This window comes from Eretmochelys imbricata, chromosome 9 (assembly GCF_965152235.1).
Source record: "Eretmochelys imbricata isolate rEreImb1 chromosome 9, rEreImb1.hap1, whole genome shotgun sequence".
In the NCBI taxonomy this organism is placed as follows: domain Eukaryota; kingdom Metazoa; phylum Chordata; order Testudines; family Cheloniidae; genus Eretmochelys; species Eretmochelys imbricata.
In genome coordinates, this window is record NC_135580.1 from 96,131,356 (window position 1) to 96,153,506 (window position 22,151).

At 44.1% G+C, this 22,151-nt stretch overlaps 1 protein-coding gene across 1 annotated transcript in view; it reads left to right on the top strand.

Annotated features, from left to right (window-relative positions):
• The window catches only part of MCF2 (MCF.2 cell line derived transforming sequence), a 99,952-nt gene that overhangs the window by 37,153 nt on the left and 40,648 nt on the right, over positions 1-22,151 (top strand). The window contains exons 5-13 of the mRNA XM_077826182.1: positions 625-744; positions 1,472-1,588; positions 3,540-3,689; positions 9,665-9,789; positions 10,322-10,436; positions 11,435-11,554; positions 12,686-12,877; positions 16,912-17,103; positions 17,265-17,436. Coding sequence (XP_077682308.1) covers positions 625-744; positions 1,472-1,588; positions 3,540-3,689; positions 9,665-9,789; positions 10,322-10,436; positions 11,435-11,554; positions 12,686-12,877; positions 16,912-17,103; positions 17,265-17,436 — 1,303 coding nt within the window. The remainder of the gene's footprint in view (positions 1-624; positions 745-1,471; positions 1,589-3,539; positions 3,690-9,664; positions 9,790-10,321; positions 10,437-11,434; positions 11,555-12,685; positions 12,878-16,911; positions 17,104-17,264; positions 17,437-22,151) is intronic.

Sequence of the window (22,151 nt, forward strand, 5' to 3'; positions counted from 1 at the left end):
ACGTGCACTTGATACTTTTAAAGTTCTCAAGATACAGTAAGAAAATTTTATATATGAGATAATATATGGAGATAGTTTGGCACAACTGGATTTTAGAGAAATATCATACATCTTAATTAACTGGGTTCCTTCTGTCATTTGCTTATCTGTGATTTCAAGTAATTTTTCTTGGCTCCACTGAAATATTCAACATTCTTTTCAGTGTATCATTTACAAGTTTCTACCACTATGTTTGAAATATGGAAATGAGGTTTAATATTTGTGCCACAAATTAAACATTGCCAATAATTATTAAGGATGACCAGGTTAATTCTGATACACTTCTGAGGAATACATACAAGTACATTACATAATGAATCACGGAGCTAAATTACAGCTACTTCACAGCTATGACTCATTTCTTGGTAGAACATTTTATGGAATGTTTCAAATCCAGCATTTTCATCTGCCAAAGAGCAACAGTTAAAGTAAGGAGGGGTGAGTGAATCATGGATGAGCACAAAGAAATAGTAAGAATTGCTTGAAAAGTAGGCTTTGAATTTTGACCCACTTTTGCAATTGAGTCTCGTCTGAATTTTCACCAGTTGAATGCCCATGTTGATCATCTGCCATGTTTTCCTGCAGGCCTCCTTCCCTGGGAACCTGCAGCTAGTGATGGTTCTACGTCCCACTGGGTTTTTCCAGCGCACTTTCACTGACATTGGATTTCGCTTCAGTCAGGAGGATTTTCTACTCAAATTACCGGTATGAGTATTTCAGCTGTGCATGATGTAATCATAGAATATCAGGGTTAGAAGGGACCTCAGGAGGTCGTCTAGTCCAACCCCTTGCTCAAAGCAGGACCAATCCGCAATGGCCCCCTCAAGGACTGAACTGACAACCCTGGGTTTAGCAGGCCAGTGGCCAACCTACGCAGACACAGGCCAAACCACTGAGCTATCCTCTCAGAAAAAGTTGGGTCAACTCATTTTACGTGAACAAAAGCGAATATCTATATATTCTAAAATAAGTGTATGTTTTGTTAGCCTGTAATTGATAAATACAAATTTGACCTCAGCTGCATGTAAAATGAAGGCGTGCCATAAGGAAATAATTGGTGCAAAAGCCAATGTTGTAAATACAGTAGGGTCTTGATTTTAAGAATACCAATCTAACGAACAACAAGTTATCTAAACCATTTTTTCCTTACATAAAAATAAATGAGCTCATAATGAATACTGTCAGTGAAGAACAAACCAACACCCCTTCATATTCTGATGCCTGGAAATCGTTTTGCAGTGGCTTGAAAGATGAGAAGAAATTTGATGCACTGTACTTACTGTGGTTTTGAGATGTTCAATTTTATGAATCTCTTCAGTCCCCAATTAGTTTGTATAATAGAGATTAGTACATGAAGTTTTGCAGGCGTGATTTGTATGTTAATTGTGAAGAAGCTGCAATGAATCAATTAATGATGTTTCTTTGTTCCTAGGTGGTTATGCTGAGCTCAGTCAGTGATTTGCTGATGTATATTGATGAGAAGCAGTTAACCCCGGAGTTCGGGGGCACCTTGGAATACCGTCATAGCGAATGGGTTATCTTCAGAACTGTACGTAGCGCCGCTTATATGGGGTTACTCTGTGTAAAGCCTAGCTCAAGCAGGGCCCGATTCTACAAAGTGCTGAGAGCTGCCGCCCCCCACTAAACCCCTCCTGGGAGGTGATGAACACCCTCGATTCCCTAGTTAGCGCCCTGCACGATCAAGACCTTTGTGTAGCTCAAGTTATTGGCAGTGCTTAAAGGGATCTGAAAGAAGGGAGATTGTCTATCATTGCCCCCTCATCTACCTGTCCCCCTGACACATCCCTCCATCAATTTCCATCCCCCGATTGCCCCCCACCTCACCTCTGCTCTTCCTGCAGCTCAGGCATTCTTCACCCCCTTCTCCTAGGCCAGCAGGGTCCTTTCTGCGCCTTCCCAGTGAGGAAGAGGAGCAATCCTGTTGCTCAGAGGAAGGGAGAGGAAGGAGCCAGACCTGCCTTGAACTGCTGGGTTCCTTCTGCTCCCCTCCTGTGTGAATGGTGTCAGCTTCTGAGGGGCGGGGCTCAGAGTTCCGCACAACTCTGATTGGCTGCTCTTGCCTAGGTGGTATTCAAGTGAGGAAAGCAGCGAATCAGAGAGGTTTGCCCCCCTCAGGCTATACAACAAACATGCTCCCCTCAGCGACCCAGCTGGCTTCTTAAATTGTTATTTCCCAGGTACATGACCCGGTGCGCTTTAACCATTGCTTATTGACTAGGATTTGCAAAGGACTCCAAGGGAATTAGGCACTGAATTTCTGTAGGAGATGGGCAACTAACTTCCTTAGGCCCCTCATCGCTTTAAAACCATTGTAAAATTCTCTTCACAGCAGATACAGAGGTCATCTCCTTTTGTCCCATTGGTTTAAAATGACAAATATTGTGCGTTTTTCTTTGCTTGTGGATTAAAGTAATTGAATAAGGGTGTTTGTTCCTTGCACGTGCAACTCTTTCATATTGCCATTTTTCTATGACTTTGGCCTCCATGCTTTCTCTGAGCTATATCCTGCCATAAATTTCTATGCAGCACCCTTTGATTTCAATGGACTGTCTGCTCACACAGCTATGGTAGGCTGTTCTGCTAATTATTATCCGGACCGCTCAAAATGCTGATGAAAATTGCACCGAATTATTGCTTATGGCTATAATCGTGGAATGAGAGCCGCAAGGGCAGGCCTTTGTATCTGCATGGAGCTCATTGCAGGATCAGGGCCCCAAGCCTCTCCTTCACGTTCTGCACCTGGCGGCAAGAATTACTGAGAGCACATTGTTAAGCAAAAAGGTGTTTATAACGTAGCCTACTGAGCATAATTTAAAAAATGAGACCGAAAAAAGGTTGATCTCCTTTTTTCCCATTGGACCCCCACGTGGATCGTGACCCCATTTTAACGAGGTCGCCAGGGCTGACTTAGACTTGCTGGGGCTCAGGGCCGAAGCCAAAGCCTGAGGGATTCAGCCCTGGGTGCAAGACTCAGGTTACAGGCCCCTTGGCTGGGACTGAAGCCACTAGGCTTCGATTTTTGACCCCTTCCCTTCGAGGTGGTGGAGCTCAGGGTTTGGCTTTGGCCCCCACACCCAGGGCAGTGGGACTGGGGCAGGCTCAGGCTTCGGTCCCCGCTCCTGGGATCAGGTAGTAATTTTTGTTGTCAGAAGGGAGTCGCAGTCCAATGAAGTTTGAGAACCCCCGGCTTAAATCTTACTATTGTACAAGGATTAAAATACATTAACTTCGCAGCTACTTTGAAACTAATGGCAAAACTCCCATTGACTCTAATATGAGCAGGGTTTGAGCTGCTTTAAGCTCAAATGAGCTTTAAGAGTTAATTGCCCAACTCCCATTGAATTTCAATGGGTTGGGGTGTGCCTAACTCCCTTAGGCTCATCTGAAAATCTCAGCACGGCCCTTAGTGCATTTTTTGATGAGCTCTTAGACTATCCTGACTATCCTGATAAGCTGATGAAATCATTGTCTTCCACCAGGCTATTGAGAGTTTTGCACTAACAGTGAAGGAAATTGCACAGATGTTACAATCTTTCGGCACAGAGCTGGCAGAAACAGAGCTACCAGATGACACGTATTCAATTGAGCGCATCCTGGCTTTGCGCACAGAAAAGTATTGTCAGCTCAAGGTATGCTACTCAGAAACTCAGCTCTATAATAAGTCAGTGTCCTACTGCAAGGTCAGACTTCTGTGGTTTGACTGACTGTTTGTTCTCTCTCTCTCCCCCTCCCCCATATGCGTGTGTGTCTGTTATGACCATTAAAATAAACTATACCTATCTCTGTATGTTACATCTATATTTGCCTTTCATCCATTCAAACAATTGCCATGCCAACATCCAGGAAACTGTCTCTGCTCCTAGCTGGTTATTTGATAGCCATGTAGGTGTCAGAGCTCGAGAAACAAAGCAATTCTTGCCCATTCTTGAATGTGCATCACGCTCTTCTCCTACAGCGTGTCTTCCAGGAAAGAACTATGGAAGGCTTTGTCAAGTCCAAGTGCAATGCTTCCCTCGTGGATCTGCTTGATAGTACCCAAATTTGGTATATGCAGAGTGAACACAATGCCAATCTCCCACTGACATCAATGGGAGTTTTGCACATATAAAGAGAGCAGAAAAGTGTGATAGATTTGAAGGATAATTTTGCCCTAGAGCGGCATACCTCTTATGAATGTGATTGCAGATTCACAGATACTATGGGGCAAATTCTGTTCTCCCAGTGACTTCAGGAAGGGTCCCTTGGTTTGAGAGGAGGCAGTGAATGTGTAGGTGTAAATATATTGAGAGAATATACTACGGATTTTGTTACCCATGATGTGAGCTTTATCTTAATGTGAGCCCCCTTGTTTTATATAAATCAAATGGGAGTGCGGAACCGGTGTTCGGGGCAGGGGCAGTGTGTGGAGCCCCATGACCCCCGCCCCCACCCAGCCTAGGAGCCAGACCTGCTGGCTGCTTCCGGGGCACAGTGCGGTGCTAGGACAGGTAGGGACTAGCCTGCCTTAGTCCCACAGCCCCGCCGACTGGACTTTTATTGGCCCAGTTGGCAGTGCTGACCGGAGCCACCAGGGTTCCCTGGTTGAAAACCGGACACCTGGTCACCCTACCTGAACAACTGTGTCCCCTCAGCTCTCCAGCCGTGTCCCCTCAGCTCTCCAGCCTGAGATCCCTTTTACACTGCTTTGCTCGTAAACAGCCACCCTTCCAGGCTTTGCCCACACCCGGCCTCTAATACGTAACCTGCTCCCAGCTATACATTACTGAGTGCCACTAGCTATTCCCTCCACTGCCATAATGGAACTTTCTTTAAACTTCTTCCCTTCTTCCTCCCCAGTTGTCATTGGCAAAGCACGAAAGCCTTCCTGTACTTTTTGGCAGAACTCTTCTTTTCTTGTTTCTTTAATATTTAAAGATATATTTTACTTTTTTGAGATTATGATTAAAATATTATATGCTTACACAAGGATTTTGGGTACAGCAGCTGCCAACCAAGCTGTTGTTTTTGATACTGCTGCATATGTGAGAGGCCAGACTGGGTATAGTTCTGAAATCCTTAACTTCAGTTCAGAGATTCGAAGGCCAGAAGGAACCACTGTGATCATCTAGCCTGACTGCCTATATAACACAGGCCATAGAATGTGCGCAAAAGAATTCCTAGAACAGATCTTTTAGAATAATGCCCAATCTTGATATAAAAATTGTTGTTGATGGAGAATCCACCATGACCCGTGGTTAATTGTTCCAATGGTTAATTTACTCTCACCATTAAAATTTGTGCTTTAAGAGTAATTGGCCAAGTGCTCCTGTGGATTTGAACCCGCAACCTACCTCCAGCACTGGAGGCAGGAGCCTCAGACCAATGCCAACAACCTGCCTGTCAGATTGCTCATGCATTCAGTAGGGCTACTAATACGTAATATAGGATTAGGTCCTGTATTTGCACTAGAGTGCAGTGGGTTAATCTGGTAACGTTTGTATAATTTATAAATATCATGTTATGTCATTCCTATGGCATTGTCTTTATAGAAAGCTCCCAATTAGAAATACACACAATGGCAACCAAAATGTGCTCTGTGTATGTATACATAGGTGCATATAAAATATATACAGGATAGGGAAATATCGCTGGATTTTTAGAAACAATTGTAATATGCCAGCTATGCGCTGTAGTTCATGGTGATTTAACCTTTTGTGTTGAGGAACAAATCCTTAGACAGTGAAGAAAGTGTCTGTTACAAATGTGATAGTAAATTATAGACACGTCAGTGATGCCTGCTTGTTTTCTGGCGAAATCAAAAAGATCATGAGTTTTCATTTGCAGTTAAAATATTGAGATGTTCCTTTAGATTAATCATTCAGTCGAAATCATCTGTTTTTTTTTTTTTAATCTTATTCATTAGTTTAAAATATCAAAAAGGCTGGTGAGTTCTTGAACAAAATGTAGCCTAGTTTGTGTGTGTGTGTGTGTGTGTTTTCAAGAACATGAAAGATGAAGCTCGATAAGAAATTGTGCACAGATTGCAGTCATAATGATACAAGATTGCTGTCATGGCAACTGAAAGACTGGGGCAGGAGATTTCTGAGTACATATAAGAACTATTTGCGCATTTGTGTAGCTGTGATGCTGAACAGAAGCCAGTCCTAAAGGTAATGAGAAAAAGACCGAAACTAATTAAGCACGCTAACTAAGAAATTAACCCCTTTGATATACTGGAAGGGGAAAAATCATATTTAACACCCGTTCAGTTGCTTTAGGTGCTTAGGTTACAGCATCTTCCCATGTAATGGAATTGTCTGAAACAAAAGGAGACTTTAGGTCTCTGGAGAGCTAAACATGAGAGGGTAAAGTAGCAGCTGTCTCTTGCCTAAAGCATGCTGCGTAATTCCTCTTCCCTTTCGTGTTTCCTGGATTACTGAAGTATCAAACGTGGTCAGAACTTTTGTCCTAGGTCACATCAATCAAGTGCCAAGTGATACTAACACATTCCAACAGTTTGCACTTCATGTGCTCTGATTGGCTGTTTGGTCCACCTGCCCCTCCCTCATGGTCTCTTCAGCTCAACGTCAGGCCACACCTGCCCCTCTAACCCTCTTCTGCCTTGGCCTGGCCCCCTCACCCTCCTTCCTTACCCCTTTCTTTCCATTTAGCTGATTCCCTCCTAAGTAACCCTTCCCCTCCCCCTCCGCCCCCCGAAACAAAGTGGAACTAACATGACATTTGCTACTCTCACAGTGTTCACCCTGCTTGTGTTCTCTACTGCTTCTCCTACCCAGTGATGCCTGCTCTATTTAGATAGTAAGCTCCTTGGGGCAGGGACTGTCTGTCACACTGTGTCTGTACAGCACCTAGCACAATGGGGTTCTGGTCCATGACTGGAGCCCTTAGGCACTACAATAATATAAACAATAAGTGTGGAAGAAAGCATGGGATACAAATCAAATCTGTTCTGTTCTTTTAACATAGTAAGGCCGGTGAAATGCATAGAATCAAATGATGGATCTGCTCCCACCCCCTGTAAATAAACCAGTCCCTTGAGATACTTTAGCTTGTTGTCTATGTATACGCTAATCCAGCCAGGCATACTTCTGAAGGAAGTGTGAGACTAGCTGCTTTTTAATCTCCCCCGTCCCTCCCATGATGATCCTGCTGCTCCTTCCTATAGAAAGAAGAAATATCCAGGAGCATCACACACAACTGTGTGCTGGGTGCGGTGTGCAACTGCACTGTTCTCATGCCCCGGCGTTTCCCATTAATCAACAAACACAGCTGCACGGGTTGGGCTGACAGTACCAGGTGGTACTTTGCATTGCCACGCCAAGGAGGCAAGACGGGGTCCAGTCACAGCCGTGAAAGGCTCTTTCTTGGACAAGAGTTGGCCTTCAGAGGGAAGTCGCATGGTGCGATATTCCCAGCCAAATGCCTTTGGTGGTATAATTGGGTCATAGCTAGAAGGGCAGAAGGTGAATGGGCCTGGTGCATAACTCTTGTGCTGTTGCAGAACCTTGTGCACCCGTAGTTATGGGGCCTAGTGATTTAAAAGTTTACCCTGGAAGCTTTTTGAGGCAGGGACTATCTTGCCCTATGTGTATGAACAGCACCTAGCGCAATGAAGACCTAGTGTCAGGGTGGGAGTAGGTCTATGCTACGAGCACTGCAGTGACACATCGACCCAGCTGTGTCGACAGTGGAGGTTAGAGGGACCTAGCTACGCCGCACAGGGCATGAAGGTTTTCACCGCATCGAGCGACGTTGCTAGGGCGTCAACCCAAGTTCAAGGTGCAGACCCGGTCGGAGGTGCTACTCTAATCGACGTGGGTATCATTTTAAGAGGGAAAGGGAGGGAGGAATCTCCTCCAAACCTCTAACTTGGATGGAAAACCCTGTTCTTTCTTCCCTTCCCCCCACCCCCAATTTCAGCCCCTCCATGGAGGGGAGGGCAGGGAGGGATGCAGCGAGATGGTGGGGAGAAGGTAGCCATCTGAGTTCATTGCATAGTGCAGCTGGGCATTGCTTGTGTTACTAGGGGCTGCTCTGCTGGGGAGACCGGAGGCTGATTTCTGGAGCTGCAGCCCCCATCCTCTGTATGCAGGCTCTGTATGCAGAGCAGTCCCCCTGGCAGGCAGACAAGCCTTGGTCCCTGTCCCCCTTCATTTCCCCCCACACTCCCCATGATGGAGATTTGGAGCTGAGGGGAAGGAGGAATCAGCCAGGGGGCAGCCTTCAGAGGACACAAAATGGGAGGGGGGTCCCTGGGGTGGGGAATTGTGGGGAGTGACAGGCTGGGGTGAAGTGGTGTGGTGATGGACCTATACTTGAGTGGCTCAAACTTGGCAGTGGGGAGATGCAGGCTCAGGAATGGGTCTTGCGGAAGAAAGCTGGGGGAGAGGGGAAGATGAGGTGTTTTTTTGGGAGGAAAGGGTATTAGTAGGGGTGGGGGGAAAGGGATTTGAGGGGTCTGGTGGGAGAGGGAGTGAAGCTGCTATCTGGGGAAGTGCCAGTGAGCGAATGATTGAGGCGCGAGGTACTGAGATCCTTATTGGCAGCAGGGCATAGGAGGAAGGAGGCACTTGCACTGCTGGGGGATGAGGAGGGCTTGTAGCAGTCGGAGGGTCTGTGTCCCCCTCAACTTTGCTGGCAACATTACTCCACCGGTAAGAGAAGTAATATGAAGTAATATTGGTAAATAGGAGCAACCCACTGCAATGCACACTCATGCCACACAAAAAGGAGTTGCCAGCAGAGCGTGCTGTGTGAGAGCCCCTTCGCTTTGGGGTGGTCTGCTGGAACCCAGCCTTGTTAACAGGATAGCTTACCTTGCAATACCGGGAGTCCCTTTTATTTCAGATTAGTGTGTCCTCATGGGCAGTTATACCAGCATAGCTATAGCCGTTTAATTATGCCTCTGGAGTTCTGCCAGACAGTTTCCCCATGTTGACTAGCCCGTCTTCCGTTTTCTGTTTTACTGCCTGAGATGTGCCTTTCAGCCCAGTTCAACACCCACCGCAGTTTTTCCTACTCTCTTAGCATCACCAGCCCTGCCCCAACTGTTGCGTCCCATGTGAAAATAAACAAAGAAAACACTTGCTCTTGGGCTGCACCTGATGTAGAGTGAAATTTTTCAGCTGAAACTCAAATACCAAATTTTTAGCTTGAATCCACTTCCAATGAGTTTATAATGAACACGCTGGAAAACGTTTGGTTGTAGAGACTCTGGGGCATGCTGTCGGACGATCACAGTCTCAAGTTCCGTGTGCAGCCAGCACATAGTGGGGATGTTTGTTCTTCCTGTGATGTTGACCTTGACTGAAAAATGCAATATACTACCTGGAGCAATATTAATTCAGTACGCCAGCTGTTTATACCTAGTCTATCTAATATCCTGCACTCTATAATCTTTATTAACCACTATATAATAACACTTTTATAGTGCTTTCCCATCCAATGCTGTTAAAGCATTACTCCCCTGTAGGTGCTGACATCCCCATTTTACAGATGGGGACATGGAGACCCAGAGAAATGAATTGACTTGCGCAAGCGCATCACTGTGGAGCCTGACCGTGTCTGAGAATAAACTAACCAGTAGTGTCCTATATTTGTGCAGGGAGATATTACAGTAGTAACAAAAGAAGGAAACGTGCTGTTAAGTAGTTTAGAAGAGCCCAATGCCAACGAACGTAGTCAGAAACAACACCACGACAGGCCCGGAGACTGGGAAACTGTGAATCGGTGAGTGCACCGTACTGCTTGTTTGATTTTGAATGGGAACTCTCAAGATAGACTAAAATAAAACTTCATATGTATTAAGCCATGCATGCACTTTCCATGGCAGCAGTGGTCAGTACAATGATACCATCATGGGTGCTGTTCCTATCTGTACCACTGACTTGCTTTTGCAAGTGATTTAACCTTGCTGTGATTCTGTTTGGGAGGAAGGGGCTTTGCATCCTCAGTGACAAGTCCCTTAGACATCATAGATTAGAAAGATAAAATAGAAGCAGTTTTATACCTACCTCGCATGGCTATTGTCTGCCTTAATGATGTTTGTAAGGTTCTTTTGAGATCTGCACGCAGTCATTTAGATACACATCTAATGAGTTATCATTAGAGAGGGGCCCTGAATTGAAAGCCCAGATTCAAAACTCCACAAAGTAGAGGGGACTCTGGGTCAGAACTTTGCCGGGTGGTCCCATCTCCCATAATCCTGTATTGGCCAACTCTTTTTTTTTTTTTGGTCTCGTCCTTTTTCATTCTTGTTCAGGTTACTTGCTCAGTTGCATGAGATGGAAACCGCTTTTGATGGCTTCTGGGAAAAACATCAACTAAAAATGGAGCAGTATTTACAACTGTGGAAGTTTGAGCAAAGTTTTCAAGAGGTATGGAGAGACTGATCCTTCCCCCCACAGAAGTGGGAGTCCTAAAAAGAGATTTTGGGCACTATCCTATTGTCCTGTCAGGCACAGCCATGGTTGCTGCCTTCCATTCAGAATAAATGTAAAGAAGCCATTATAACCAGGCTGCCGAAACAATGACAGGAGCACCCAAAACAACAGGCACATGGAAATGCTGAGTAGCAGCTGAATACTGTAATCCAAGGGTTTTAAAACGCAGGGGCTGGGGCTTTGATTGGTAGAACTGTTTTGTGTGTGTGTGTGTGCAAACACCAGAAAGAGAGACAAGCCCAGCTGAAGTAAGACCGACTGGGAGAGAGCCTGGACAAGCACAGAACCCAGAAGAAGCTAGAGAGGGGGCTTCTGGGTCCGTTGCTGGTAAAGAGGATTGAGGCTGTAAGCAAAGAAAATATCTCCTTTTGGTTTTAGTTCCTCCTGCATTCGGAGAAGTAGGATTTTGTACATCCCTTGTTAATAAACAAGAATGCTTCACAGAAAATACCAGACTCTGGTCAGTTTTGTTTCCAAACTGGGACACTCTCAGGGCTCCAAACTTGGCCGCTTGAAGCAAAAAGGGATGATACTGTATAATACCTAGGCCACACCCCTGAACGACATAATTCTATGGACCTAATCCTCTCTGTCGCTAGTGCTAAGTTGGCAGGAGAGCTTCTCCCCCTGACATAACTACTGCCTCTCGGGGAGGTGGATTAATTATGTCAATGGGAGAAGCTCCCCCGTCAGTGCTGGAACATCTTCCCTTGGTGCAGCTGTGCTGGTTCAGTTTGTTAGGTCTAGACCTGCCCCTGGATAGACTTAACTGATGATTTCCAGGCTTTGGGATGTTTTTTTAGCTGAACGTTCTTTCAGTTTGAGATGTCTCACTTAGCAACCTTAACTATAATGGGATGAGCTTTTGGCTTGAGAATAATTTTGTGTTTATAACTTGTATCCTTTTGCAATTGTTGTCGTCTTATTTTTAGCTCCAGAGTGCCATTGAATTTTTAATGGGTCAGCAAGCGGAACTGCCTGATACTGGAGATAGCGTGGCTCAGGTGAAACTAAGGCTCAAAGACTTGGGTAATTTAGATGGAATGGCTCAGGTGAGATAATCTTTCAAATGCTAGATGTACCAATGAAACATTATAGGCGCTTTCTGAGAGTGCCAGAACTACCTGTCTGAAATGGCCTGACTTTCTTGTAACTCATCAGTAGGTGGCTACAAGCAGGTATTGATTTCACTAGTCTTTCACCTCTGTGGAACTTCATTCAGAACACAGTGAAAACCCTATGGCAATGAATGTGGTTCTCCTAGATAAAATAAATCACTGAACCACCACAAAATCCAGCACAGATAAGTCTGTCCATAGAGAAGACCAGGGGGCTGCAGATCTGGGGGAACAGTTATTTATTTAATAAATGTCATTATTTGGTAACCCGTGTTCCATAGGTGCTCACTTACCAGTGAAGAGGCAAGACAAGTCCCTGGCCTAAAGTGTTGGCAATTTAAGTAGGCAACACATAGGTGAAGAATAGGAGATGTGACAAAAAGGAGAGGGATAGGAGCGGTGAAGTTTGCTGGGAGTCTTGCCGATTGCATGCTTTTTGTATAGTGATATATACTATGTGTGATAGGCATGCATGCCTACAGACATATATGTAGGCTGGGATTTTCAAAGGCATGTAAGAGAATTGGGTGCCTAACTCTCCTAGTTAATATGACTCTGTGGAAAGGCTTAGGGCTTGTGGGCCATTTGAAAGAAGGGTGTGCTTAAGCTGAAGCTTGAAGGAATAAAATGAGGCCTGGCAGATAGGGAATGCTGGGGAAGGGGTCCCAGGGGAGGGCCCACATGGGAGAAGGCAGAGCAGTTGCCAAAGCTGGCTGTTAACCACTTTTGAGGACAATATTTCTGGAAATGACGGTACAATATCCGAGGTAGCTCTGGCCATGCACTGGTAGGCCAGCCAGGTTGTGGAGGTGGTTGTTGCTTTTCCTTTTGAATGGTACAAAGACATTAAAAGCTGCCCATCCCCGGCTGTGGGTGCCCTGTTTTCAGAGGTGGATGGCGCATGCTGAAGCTCTTTTACCCATTTCAAGTGGTATGGATTTGGTAGGTGAGAACAGATGAAATTGTTAGGTGCAAGTTAATACTGATAAATGTTTCTATGTTTCGTCTTGATGGCATGATCCAAACAAGTGTGTAATCCCCTCCATTGCTTTGTCTTTACGAAAGGACCTGGTAGGGAAAGCGCAGGTGGTGATATTACATGGGCACCAGCTAGCGGCAAATCATCATTACGCACTCAGCTTAATCTGTCAGCAGTGCAATGAGCTGCGGCACCATTCTGACGTCCTGTCGGAGGAGATCAAGAGGAAGCGCGTACAGCTCCAGATGACCTTAGATCTGCACACCCGCCTGCAGCAGGTAACCGTCAGAACTATGGTGCACTGGGGAGTGGCTGTTTAACCTCTCTGTGTGGATCTCCTGCAGACGGACACCCTGGCTGCAAGTATCCTGCTTGCAATGCACATCTTGTGGTGAAGATATTCTGCTTATATAACTTGCACTAGGACAGTGTGCCTCTTTGTCCTTCTCTAGTGGCTGAGCCACACAAGGGGTTAACACATAGCTACCATGGCTAGCTCGGTATGATTTTCGGGTTGAAGCTTCCAGGTTCATGCCCTGTGGTACACCCAAGTGGGTCTGGTTGTACTTGAATCTACTCTCTAGCAGCCCCCTCTAATCATTCCCCATGTGATCTCCACATGTAGTTCTTAGTGTTGTTTCTGATGGTTCATGTCACGCTGTCTGGAGTGGCTCACGAGTGAGAATACCAGCCTTAGGGCAGACTGTTAGGAAGCAAGGCACAAACCCCCAGCTGGTTGTGAGTTCTATACTTAGAAGTTCATCAACCCAGTAACAAGTGTAAACTCCTCAGGCACTGTACGGCCTTACCATGGAGTCACAGACTTTCCCCTTGTGCCTTCCGATCTATCTTGCCTCCGTGATAAATGGCCACTTTACACCAAAATCACAAAATAGTCTGGTTACTCCCAGTTCCAAAGGACCAGTCACTTACCCTAGGTCGATACGCACTTAGATCTCACACCAGAGAGAGAGAGAGCACGAGCAAGCTGGAGTATATCATCGGGTGTAGCCAGTCCTGTAGTAAAGTAGGGATTTACTAACTAAGAAAAAGAAATGAGAATTATTTACAGGGTTAAAGCAGGTAAGCGTGCACACACAAATGGGTTAGTCAGGTTTCCACAGGTAATAGCAACTTCTAAAGTAAGCACATTCTGTATATCCTTTAGGGCTAACCCAAGCTAAACAGTTGGGGACTCCTTGCTTATGAATACAAATCCTCGCCTCTCAGAGTTCAAGCAGCAAAGGAATAATAAATTCTCATTAAAAGGGATCTTTATTTTCTTCTCCCAGCGTTCGGGCTGTGATGGGATGAGGCCTTGGGCACCTCTCCTCTTCACGGATGTGGGGGAAGCAAACTATTAAATCATCATTCCACAATGGCCCACTGGCTTGAATAGTCCCTGCAGATGGGCAGGAGATAACACCTCTTGTGATAGACGCATATTTCACACTGGGTAATGCTTCTCCCCTGACCCTGGGGGTTTACCGTCTTAGCAAACATTTTTATAGTTACAGAGCAAACATTTCAACATTACCTTCTAACATGGGATACAGAGATTTTAAGTAGGATTAATACATGCAGCATCCTACAAGCATGCCATAAATCCTGAACTCATTCTTCTAACACTACTGTCTCTTTTAACTGTACTAGCCCACAGGTAAGCCAGACTGGTTTCCAGCTGTGCATTTTTCAGTGTTCACTGAGTCCTGGGGCCTTGGCATGAGCTGGCAACTGGTCTGCCAGCATCACAGTCTATTTACCTGTAGAACTAACTATGAATCTAGCTGTAGTCACAGGAGAGGAAACTAAAGGAGTACTTGTGGCACCTTAGAGACTAACGAATTTATTTGAGCATGAGCTTTCGTGAGCTACAGCTCACTTCATCAGATGCATACCGTGGAAACTGCAGCAGACTCTATATATACACAGAGAATATGAAACAATACCTCCTCCCACCCCACTGTCCTGCTGGTAATAGCTTATCTAAAAGCCATTTCCAGCACAAATCCAGGTTCTGGTGATCTCATGTTTTTGTAGATCCATCACCCAAAATCCAGAGAACCAAAATAGTTAGTTATAGAGCTTCATAGGAATTGTTGGATTTCCCCATCCACAAGACTACAAAGTCCCATCTCTCCCTCTCCAGACACCTGCACAAACAGATTGGCCCTGAAGTGTGCATAAAGGCCAAGAAATCTGGGCCTTTCCCCGCCAAAATGGGGGAGTTCATGTTAACTCCCAGCTACTGCATTAAGGCTTTTTGCTCCTTAAGAAGTTCCATACAATCCTACAATAATCCACAAACATTTGGATTTTCAATAGAGTGGACCCCAAAGGCAGTTAACTTGATTCACTAAGGTTTAATGTCGTTCCATAAGGTTTGTCCAGGATATTGTTATATCCATCACAACGTCCTTCCTTGATGCAGCTTTTTTGTGATCGGCCAACCGTAGCTAATGTCCCAGGTCTCAAACAGTCCTCCCAGTCTCTGGTAACAAAAGGTGGGCACACACCCTCAATTAAAGGGACAGACACAGTTCTCAACCTACAAATATCCCCACACTCTTATCCAGATTGAAATGCAGCCAGCTAGGCCTCATCCATGCCACCGTCATACCAAATACTGGGTGGGGCATTTGACAGCATTGGCAGGATCAGATGAGACAGAGAGAGATACAGAATTGGGTGTCATCTGCATACTGAAAAAAATTTAGCCTTTGCTTCCTCACTAACCATTGCAATGGCTTCAGAGTTGTGTTGGAAAATAAGGAGACAAGATACAATTCAGTGGAACCACCACCTAAGCGTGCCTTGGGGCGGCAGTTGCCCAAAATTGCGCTCTCCTGGGAAATAAGAATGGTGCCAAAAGTCACCCTGTTTATTCTTCGAGGGTTCTGTGGCCATAAAATTGAGTCCGTTCAAGTGGACAACATCACAAAAGCAATGTTCATGTGACATAACAGTCTTGTTGGTACTCATGCTTGTATTAGTGATGCAACCTAACATGTTAGCTTTCCTCTTTGAGGCTTTGACTCACTGGAATAGAGAGAACACCTGATGATATACTCCAGCTCGCTCGTGCTTGCTCTCTCTCAGTAATTTGAGGAGAAGCAGCATAATTGATTATAAAATAAGATGACGGGTTGGTGGGTAAATAAAACATCTGTTTGCTTGCATGCAAATGGAGTCCTGTAGCTACAATGCTTGTTAATATCTTAATTAGCATTGACGTTTCAGAGACAATCATGGCAATTTGGCTAGAAGACACAACTGAAATGAACTTGAGTCAATGAAGTAGCAAACTTGTGACCATCCTTTCTGACTCAATATCTGCCACATTTTTCATCAAGGGAACGTGTTTTTTCTCCATCCACTCCACTTCAGTATAGCACTAATCTGACTGGGCACAGGATTATATAGGAACATAGGCATTGCCAGATCAGACCAGTGGCCCATCTAGTCCAGTATCTTGTCTGAGAGAGCGGCCAGTACCAGATTCTTCAGAGAAAGGGACAGGAAGTGGGCAGCTGTGGAATAACTTGCCCAGAACAGACGTTTCTAGTTAACCCCTCAGTTAGAGGTTGGCTTCTGCCCTTGTTTTCTAAGTGCTTATTGAAGTAATTTGGACAATCTCATTGACTATATAAAAGTCTGATCCTTTAAAAAAAACCTATTCCGTTCTCAGTCATAGCAATATCACCTTGTGGCAATGAGTTCCACAGTGTACTTTCAGTAATTAAGTGGCATGCTTAGAACTTTCAGATGTTATTTATATAATATTATAGGTATAAAACTGTAAACTGCTGCTATTAAGTTCCTCGTTATAAAAATATGGACACAATGATGTGAGCTATTCATCACAACTCAAACTCTATGTTGAGCCCAACGTTTTAGTCAGTTTTTAGCCAAACTAGTTAGTCACTAAACACATTAATGGCTGATCTTCTTGTTCATTTTGCCATGTTTACTTTCAGAGCAAGATAATACGGGAAGAGTTATGTACCAAATTCTACTTTTATATCAGTGCCATACCAGTGATTTTGCACCTGTGTAGCTGAGAGCAGAATTTGGCTGGCAATGCTAGCCATTCTCCAGAAATTTAAGGCCCGACTTCCTATTATCAGAAAGCAAGAGAGTTGATTGGACTTCTCATAAAGCTAATTAGCTTTTTGGTTTTCTCCAGATTGAAAAACAGATGAAGTGAATGCTGAATTAATGGGTGATGAATATTTTTCATTTATACTTCGGTTAACTGGAGGTTTCAGCTCACTGATCTGTTTACTCCTTATTTGTGTTACACTTTTATCAGGCCCTCGAGTGCTGTGATGAAGGGGCTAATCTTCTAGCTAATCAGCCAATGGATAAATGCCAGTCTAAAGAAGGTGCTCAGAAAGCTCTTGAGGATATAGACAAATTTCTTGAAAGTTCTTTGCTGTACTTAAACTATGATCCTCAAGTCCTGTGCTATGACTTTGAATCTGTTTTAACACCTGAAATAAAGGTAAGAGACCTCTGTCCTCTTTTAAAAATAATAATAATACAATTACAACACAATTGCAATATCGCCAGCCTTTGGACTGTCTCTGTTACAGTGACAAAAGTGCCTAATAATAATAATAATAATAATAATTTGCTTATGGTTGTCTTATTCGCACTCCGCAGGACCAGATACAGTCAGTCCAGATCAAGCTTGAAAACGTTCGAACTATGTTTGAGAATCGGCAAACTTGCTTCAAAAAGCTGGTGGATAAACAAGTCCGGCCTGTTCAGTTAGTAGCCCCTCGACCAGAAAACCCACCAAGATCAAAATCTCCTTTATTCTCTCCCAAACACGGTAAAAGTATTTTTAAGTTTCTGGCATCTTAAAACGTTCAGTTTTGTTCATTTTGCTCTGAGCTATGAAAGAATAAGTCTAAGTGTAGTTTTAAGAAATAAACTAGACTTTATGGGCTGATGTAAAATTACTATATCAGTGTATATATCAATGCTTAGGAGATTATTACCTCTCAAGTTTTGGGCTTGACTCTCCGATAAATGGGTAAGTAACGTATGTCTAGAAGTCCCCCATGTGGTGCATAGATGGGACAAAGATCCCTGTCATATTTAAGTTTATGTTGGTCTCTGCTATTGTATGGAATGTTTTAGCTTCATAAGCACAATATAGTTATAAGTAGAGCTGTGAGATATTGAAAACTCTTGAGCTCCTTGAAGTTTTGGAGCCTTCAAGTTTCTTACAGTTTTTATTTCAGTTGTGAAAAGGCTGCATGAGAACGGGTGCAATATTTTCTCCACTGTCTGTGTAGACAAGCTGATGCAGTTTTTCTCAGTTCATTTTTGATGCTCAAGCTGGTTTGGCTGGGATTGGTTGCATGGTATTTATCCTGAAAGACGCAGTGCAGACTTCCCCACACTGTCCCATCAGACAGCCTGCAGTGCTCAATTGGAAGTGAAATTAGTGTTACGTGGGAAAAGGACAAGAACCTATTAAAACATCTGAACAGATTTATTTTCTATATCAAGAAGTCCTCAGTTAGCAATCTCGTCAATATACGTAGAGCTGCACTGGCACAGATTTTGGCTGACGTTCTGCAGGAGCCTAAGGAAATTAGTCACCCAGATCCCACTGAAATTGAAAGGGAGTAGGGCGCTTAACTTCCTTAGTGTCATTTAAAAATTCCTCTCTTAAGCCCTTATTATGGAATAACAAAAAGCCAAATCCTGGGAAATAAAGGTCCATGAATGTTCTGCCCAGAACAGTATTTGGCCCGGTGTTAGTTTAAATGATGAAATTAAATACTTGTTAGGGAAAAAAGTTTATATACCAGTATAAACAAGTTGTCCAAGGTAATGTTCAGTGGTTTGACTATATAAGACAATTAATCAATCATTTATGATCTACACGAGGATCATTTTTCTTAGCATATGCACAACGTGCCTCAGGATTCATCACCGAATTTGGTCTGCTGGTTGGATCATTAGCTTCCCCGGCCCAGGCCAGTTAGTGACAGGGAGTGAGAAGTGAAAGCTGATCCATGATCGTTAATGATTTATTATGATATTAGGTATGTTATGGCAGTAGCTTAGAGCCCTCAGCTGAGATCAGAACCCTGTTGGGCTAGGCTCTGGATATGCACATGTTAAGAAATGCTCCCCACTCTGGAGAGTTTATCCAGTAAATAAACAGGGCAGGCAAAGATGGGAGAGGAAACACAGTAAGAGAGCGGTGAAGTGACGTGCCCAAGGTCTCACACATGTCAGCGTTGAGAATAGCCTCAGGTCTCCTGACCCCTGTCCAGTCCCTTTTCAAGCACTGCCTCTCCAGCATTACTCATCAACAGTATTGTGATGGCTCTTTAAAATCAAAGAGTTGTGACTATTTCTTAATGTTCCATCGTCGGCATTTCGGAAACAGGAGAGTGATAAAGAGAGAACTTTGCCTTAAAGATTAGGGCAAATTGTGTGACCTGTAGCTCTCTGTGATGTTTTGGGATCATTCACACTAGTAAAGGGTTCTGTCACCGCCTGCCCTGTGACCTTGGGTACTTGAATGCTAATCTGCTGCGGTTCACATTCCTGACATCAGGAGCCAGCCCATAACCATAAAGCTCTCACCCCAGCTTCCACCAGCCTACTTGGTCCTGGGAGGGTGACCCCAATGGCCCTTTCAGCCCCAAGTCTCCCCAAATCCATCATCCTGAGTTCCTAATGACCAGACATGTAGACTTTTCCTCTCTGGTTTGTCACCCATGAAGGTGTGAAACCAGTCCGCTTGCTTTGGCACACAAACTCCATACAGTTTGCACACCAGGGACCTGCTTGGGGTAAAAATAAACAAGAAGTTAATTTAATGGGAAAACCACGGTTTCAAAGACGAAATAGCAAGGGAAGCAAACACATACAAGCTACGGGGACAATAAACATAAAGAAGCATCTTCAGGATGTACCCTTTCAAATGAGAGAAAAATCCCTTTTCTATCACACCAATTGCCCTTGAACAGTTTCTCAGCATACTCCCTAATTGTAGGGGGGATCCAGGGTTCAAAGACAGCTTCCCACTTTGATGTTGTCCTCAGTTTCTGAATCAGTTTCACTTCAAACCCCTTCCCCTTTAAAAAGGGTTTTCAGGGTTTTTTTTCCCTTCAGTCACTGTAGAAATTCAAAGTGGGGAACCCACACCCTGCCTTTCTTAGTTTCCAGGACCGGGGGTTTCTTTTCAGTTTCAAGTTGTTTCAGTGTTTTCCCATTAACTCTAGCAGCCCATCATTTGTCTTTGCCTGGGTTATATAGTGGTAGGTGCTTAGGGCTCATCTCATCTGGTTGGGGAGGCCCTTCCTGCCTGACTACTTACCGCCCTCCTGTGAGCGGGAGCTGAAAGCTGCAGCGCAAATTAGGAGCACAAAGAAATAAATTCATATATACACATAAATGCATAACCACAGTCTGTATGACTATCTCATCATGACCATCAAGTTCAGAACATGACAGGCTTTCATAAAAGACCTTATTCACATATTTGTAAAGCATAGTAACATTGTATACCGCTTATTCTTTGGGGTTCAAACCCCTGTTCTACCCTGGGGATGCCTGGACCCTGAGTGTCACACCATCACAGTGGGTATCTGACTGGATGTATTTGATGCTGTTCCCTTAAACATTGTACATTTTAAAGGCATGAAATCAGTCGTAATGGACAGGTACCCTCCATAATCTTAACCCTGAAAGATGCAAACAAGCATCTGGAAGTGAGCACAGTCAGCAAAGGGTGAAAAGATGAAAGGCACTTCTTTTGGAGACATGCTGCCAGAGATCCTTTTGGAAAGGTCTCCCTTTGACAGTGAAACATCAGAATGGCTGTATCTGAACTGATGGGATATCTTGTGTCAAAGATCCATCCTGGGATGCTCTGAGCGTGCTTAGAGTTCTGCAGACACTATGGCACAGATTGAAAGCAAGCTACTGGGAAGCACACTTTTTTGTGCTCTTTTCTTTCTTTCTTTTTTTTTTTTTTTTTTTTAAGAGGGTAGGGACTTTCTCCTTTCATCTTTGCCCTGGTTTTGAAGTCTCTCTGTTGGGAGGCAGGTCTATTTTTAAAACTACTTTTGAAAAATTGTAAACCATAAAATAATGTAGTACCGTATACTGAAGTGCAGTAAAGTGCAATAATGTTATGGCTCTATAATAAAGTAACGTTAAGGGCTGTATTTTCAAACTTTGCCACCTGAGTCGCAGACACAGAATACAGGATGGTCCTGAGCACCTTCCAGTCTCAGTGGAGTCTCCCACTGCTGTCAATGAGGGTTGAGGTTGCTCAGTGCTATTTAGGAGATACTCACATACGTGCGTCTGTTCCTGCAAAATATGTACGAAAGAGTCTTTGCCTATGTAAAGGGGATAGTTATACTCACAAGAACGTCGCAGACATGCAAATATATGTCGTGCACATGCAGATGTGTGCTATGTAGGCACAGCTGAGGAGTACACGTTTTACAACTGCAGTTTAGGAATGAAGATTTCAAAATGTTGCCAGTTAAGGGTGTATTTCAAACAAGAGCAAGGTAAGGTAAAGTTAAGGACAACATGTCCAACTTATTGTATTGGTACAGAGGAGGAGGCACAAGGATGGAATTTTATCGTCAAATTGCAATGTTTTTCATCTGTGGCTTTTGACCAGCTCCTTTTAAGGTGCAGTTCAGGTTTGAAAATTACCAATCTAACCATGACACCTAGACGCACTCAACTCATTTCGTCCCTGTGTGTATTCAGTCCTATCTGCTAAACTTAACCACAAAAATCAGTTTGACCGTGATTCTCTCCTGATAGTCCTGCTGAATCAACACAACTAAGAGGGCAGGAACTGGATTCGTTTCCCTCTCATGCATCATCGACAGAATTGTTGACATAGTTCCAATCAGTTACAGCTGTCTAGCTAGTTAGCACAGGTGTACAAAGGGCATGATATGAAGATAGAGGAGATGCACAGATGTCGCATGTGCCATGGGGTATAATTTGGCCTGCAGGACCTTTTGTGATGGGTAAAGGATCCATCTTGATTCTCAGAGTGCTGGCTGAATTTGCAGAGCTGGCAGTTAGGGAAGAAAAAGCTTGACTTGTAAAAAGTGCATCTAAGATATGGAAACCATTGAGAGTCAAATAAGTTTAGAGTGCCACAGGGCCATTTATATGTTTGCTCTTCAATGCCGAGCCTCACTTCTAAAAGCAAAGGGAAGTTCACTCTGGCTTGCCAGTGGTATTTGTGGGCTGCATTACAGTGGCTAAGCCACAGCCCAGGAGAATAAGAAGATGATAATGGGCTTCTGACCAACAAGAGTCACTGGAGGGACCTTTTCGCTGACTCTTAATGTTCTGGTTGTCTATAACGGTACAAGCTACTGTCCTCCTTGTGCGTATCAATTCAAATAACACTTAGAGAGAGAAAGTTTCCTACTTTTAAAAAGTAGGAATTTTGCTGAATGTGTTTGTCAAGGTTCCTCCCCCACTCTGAACTCTAGGGTACAGATGTGGGGACCTGCATGAAAAACCTCCTAAGCT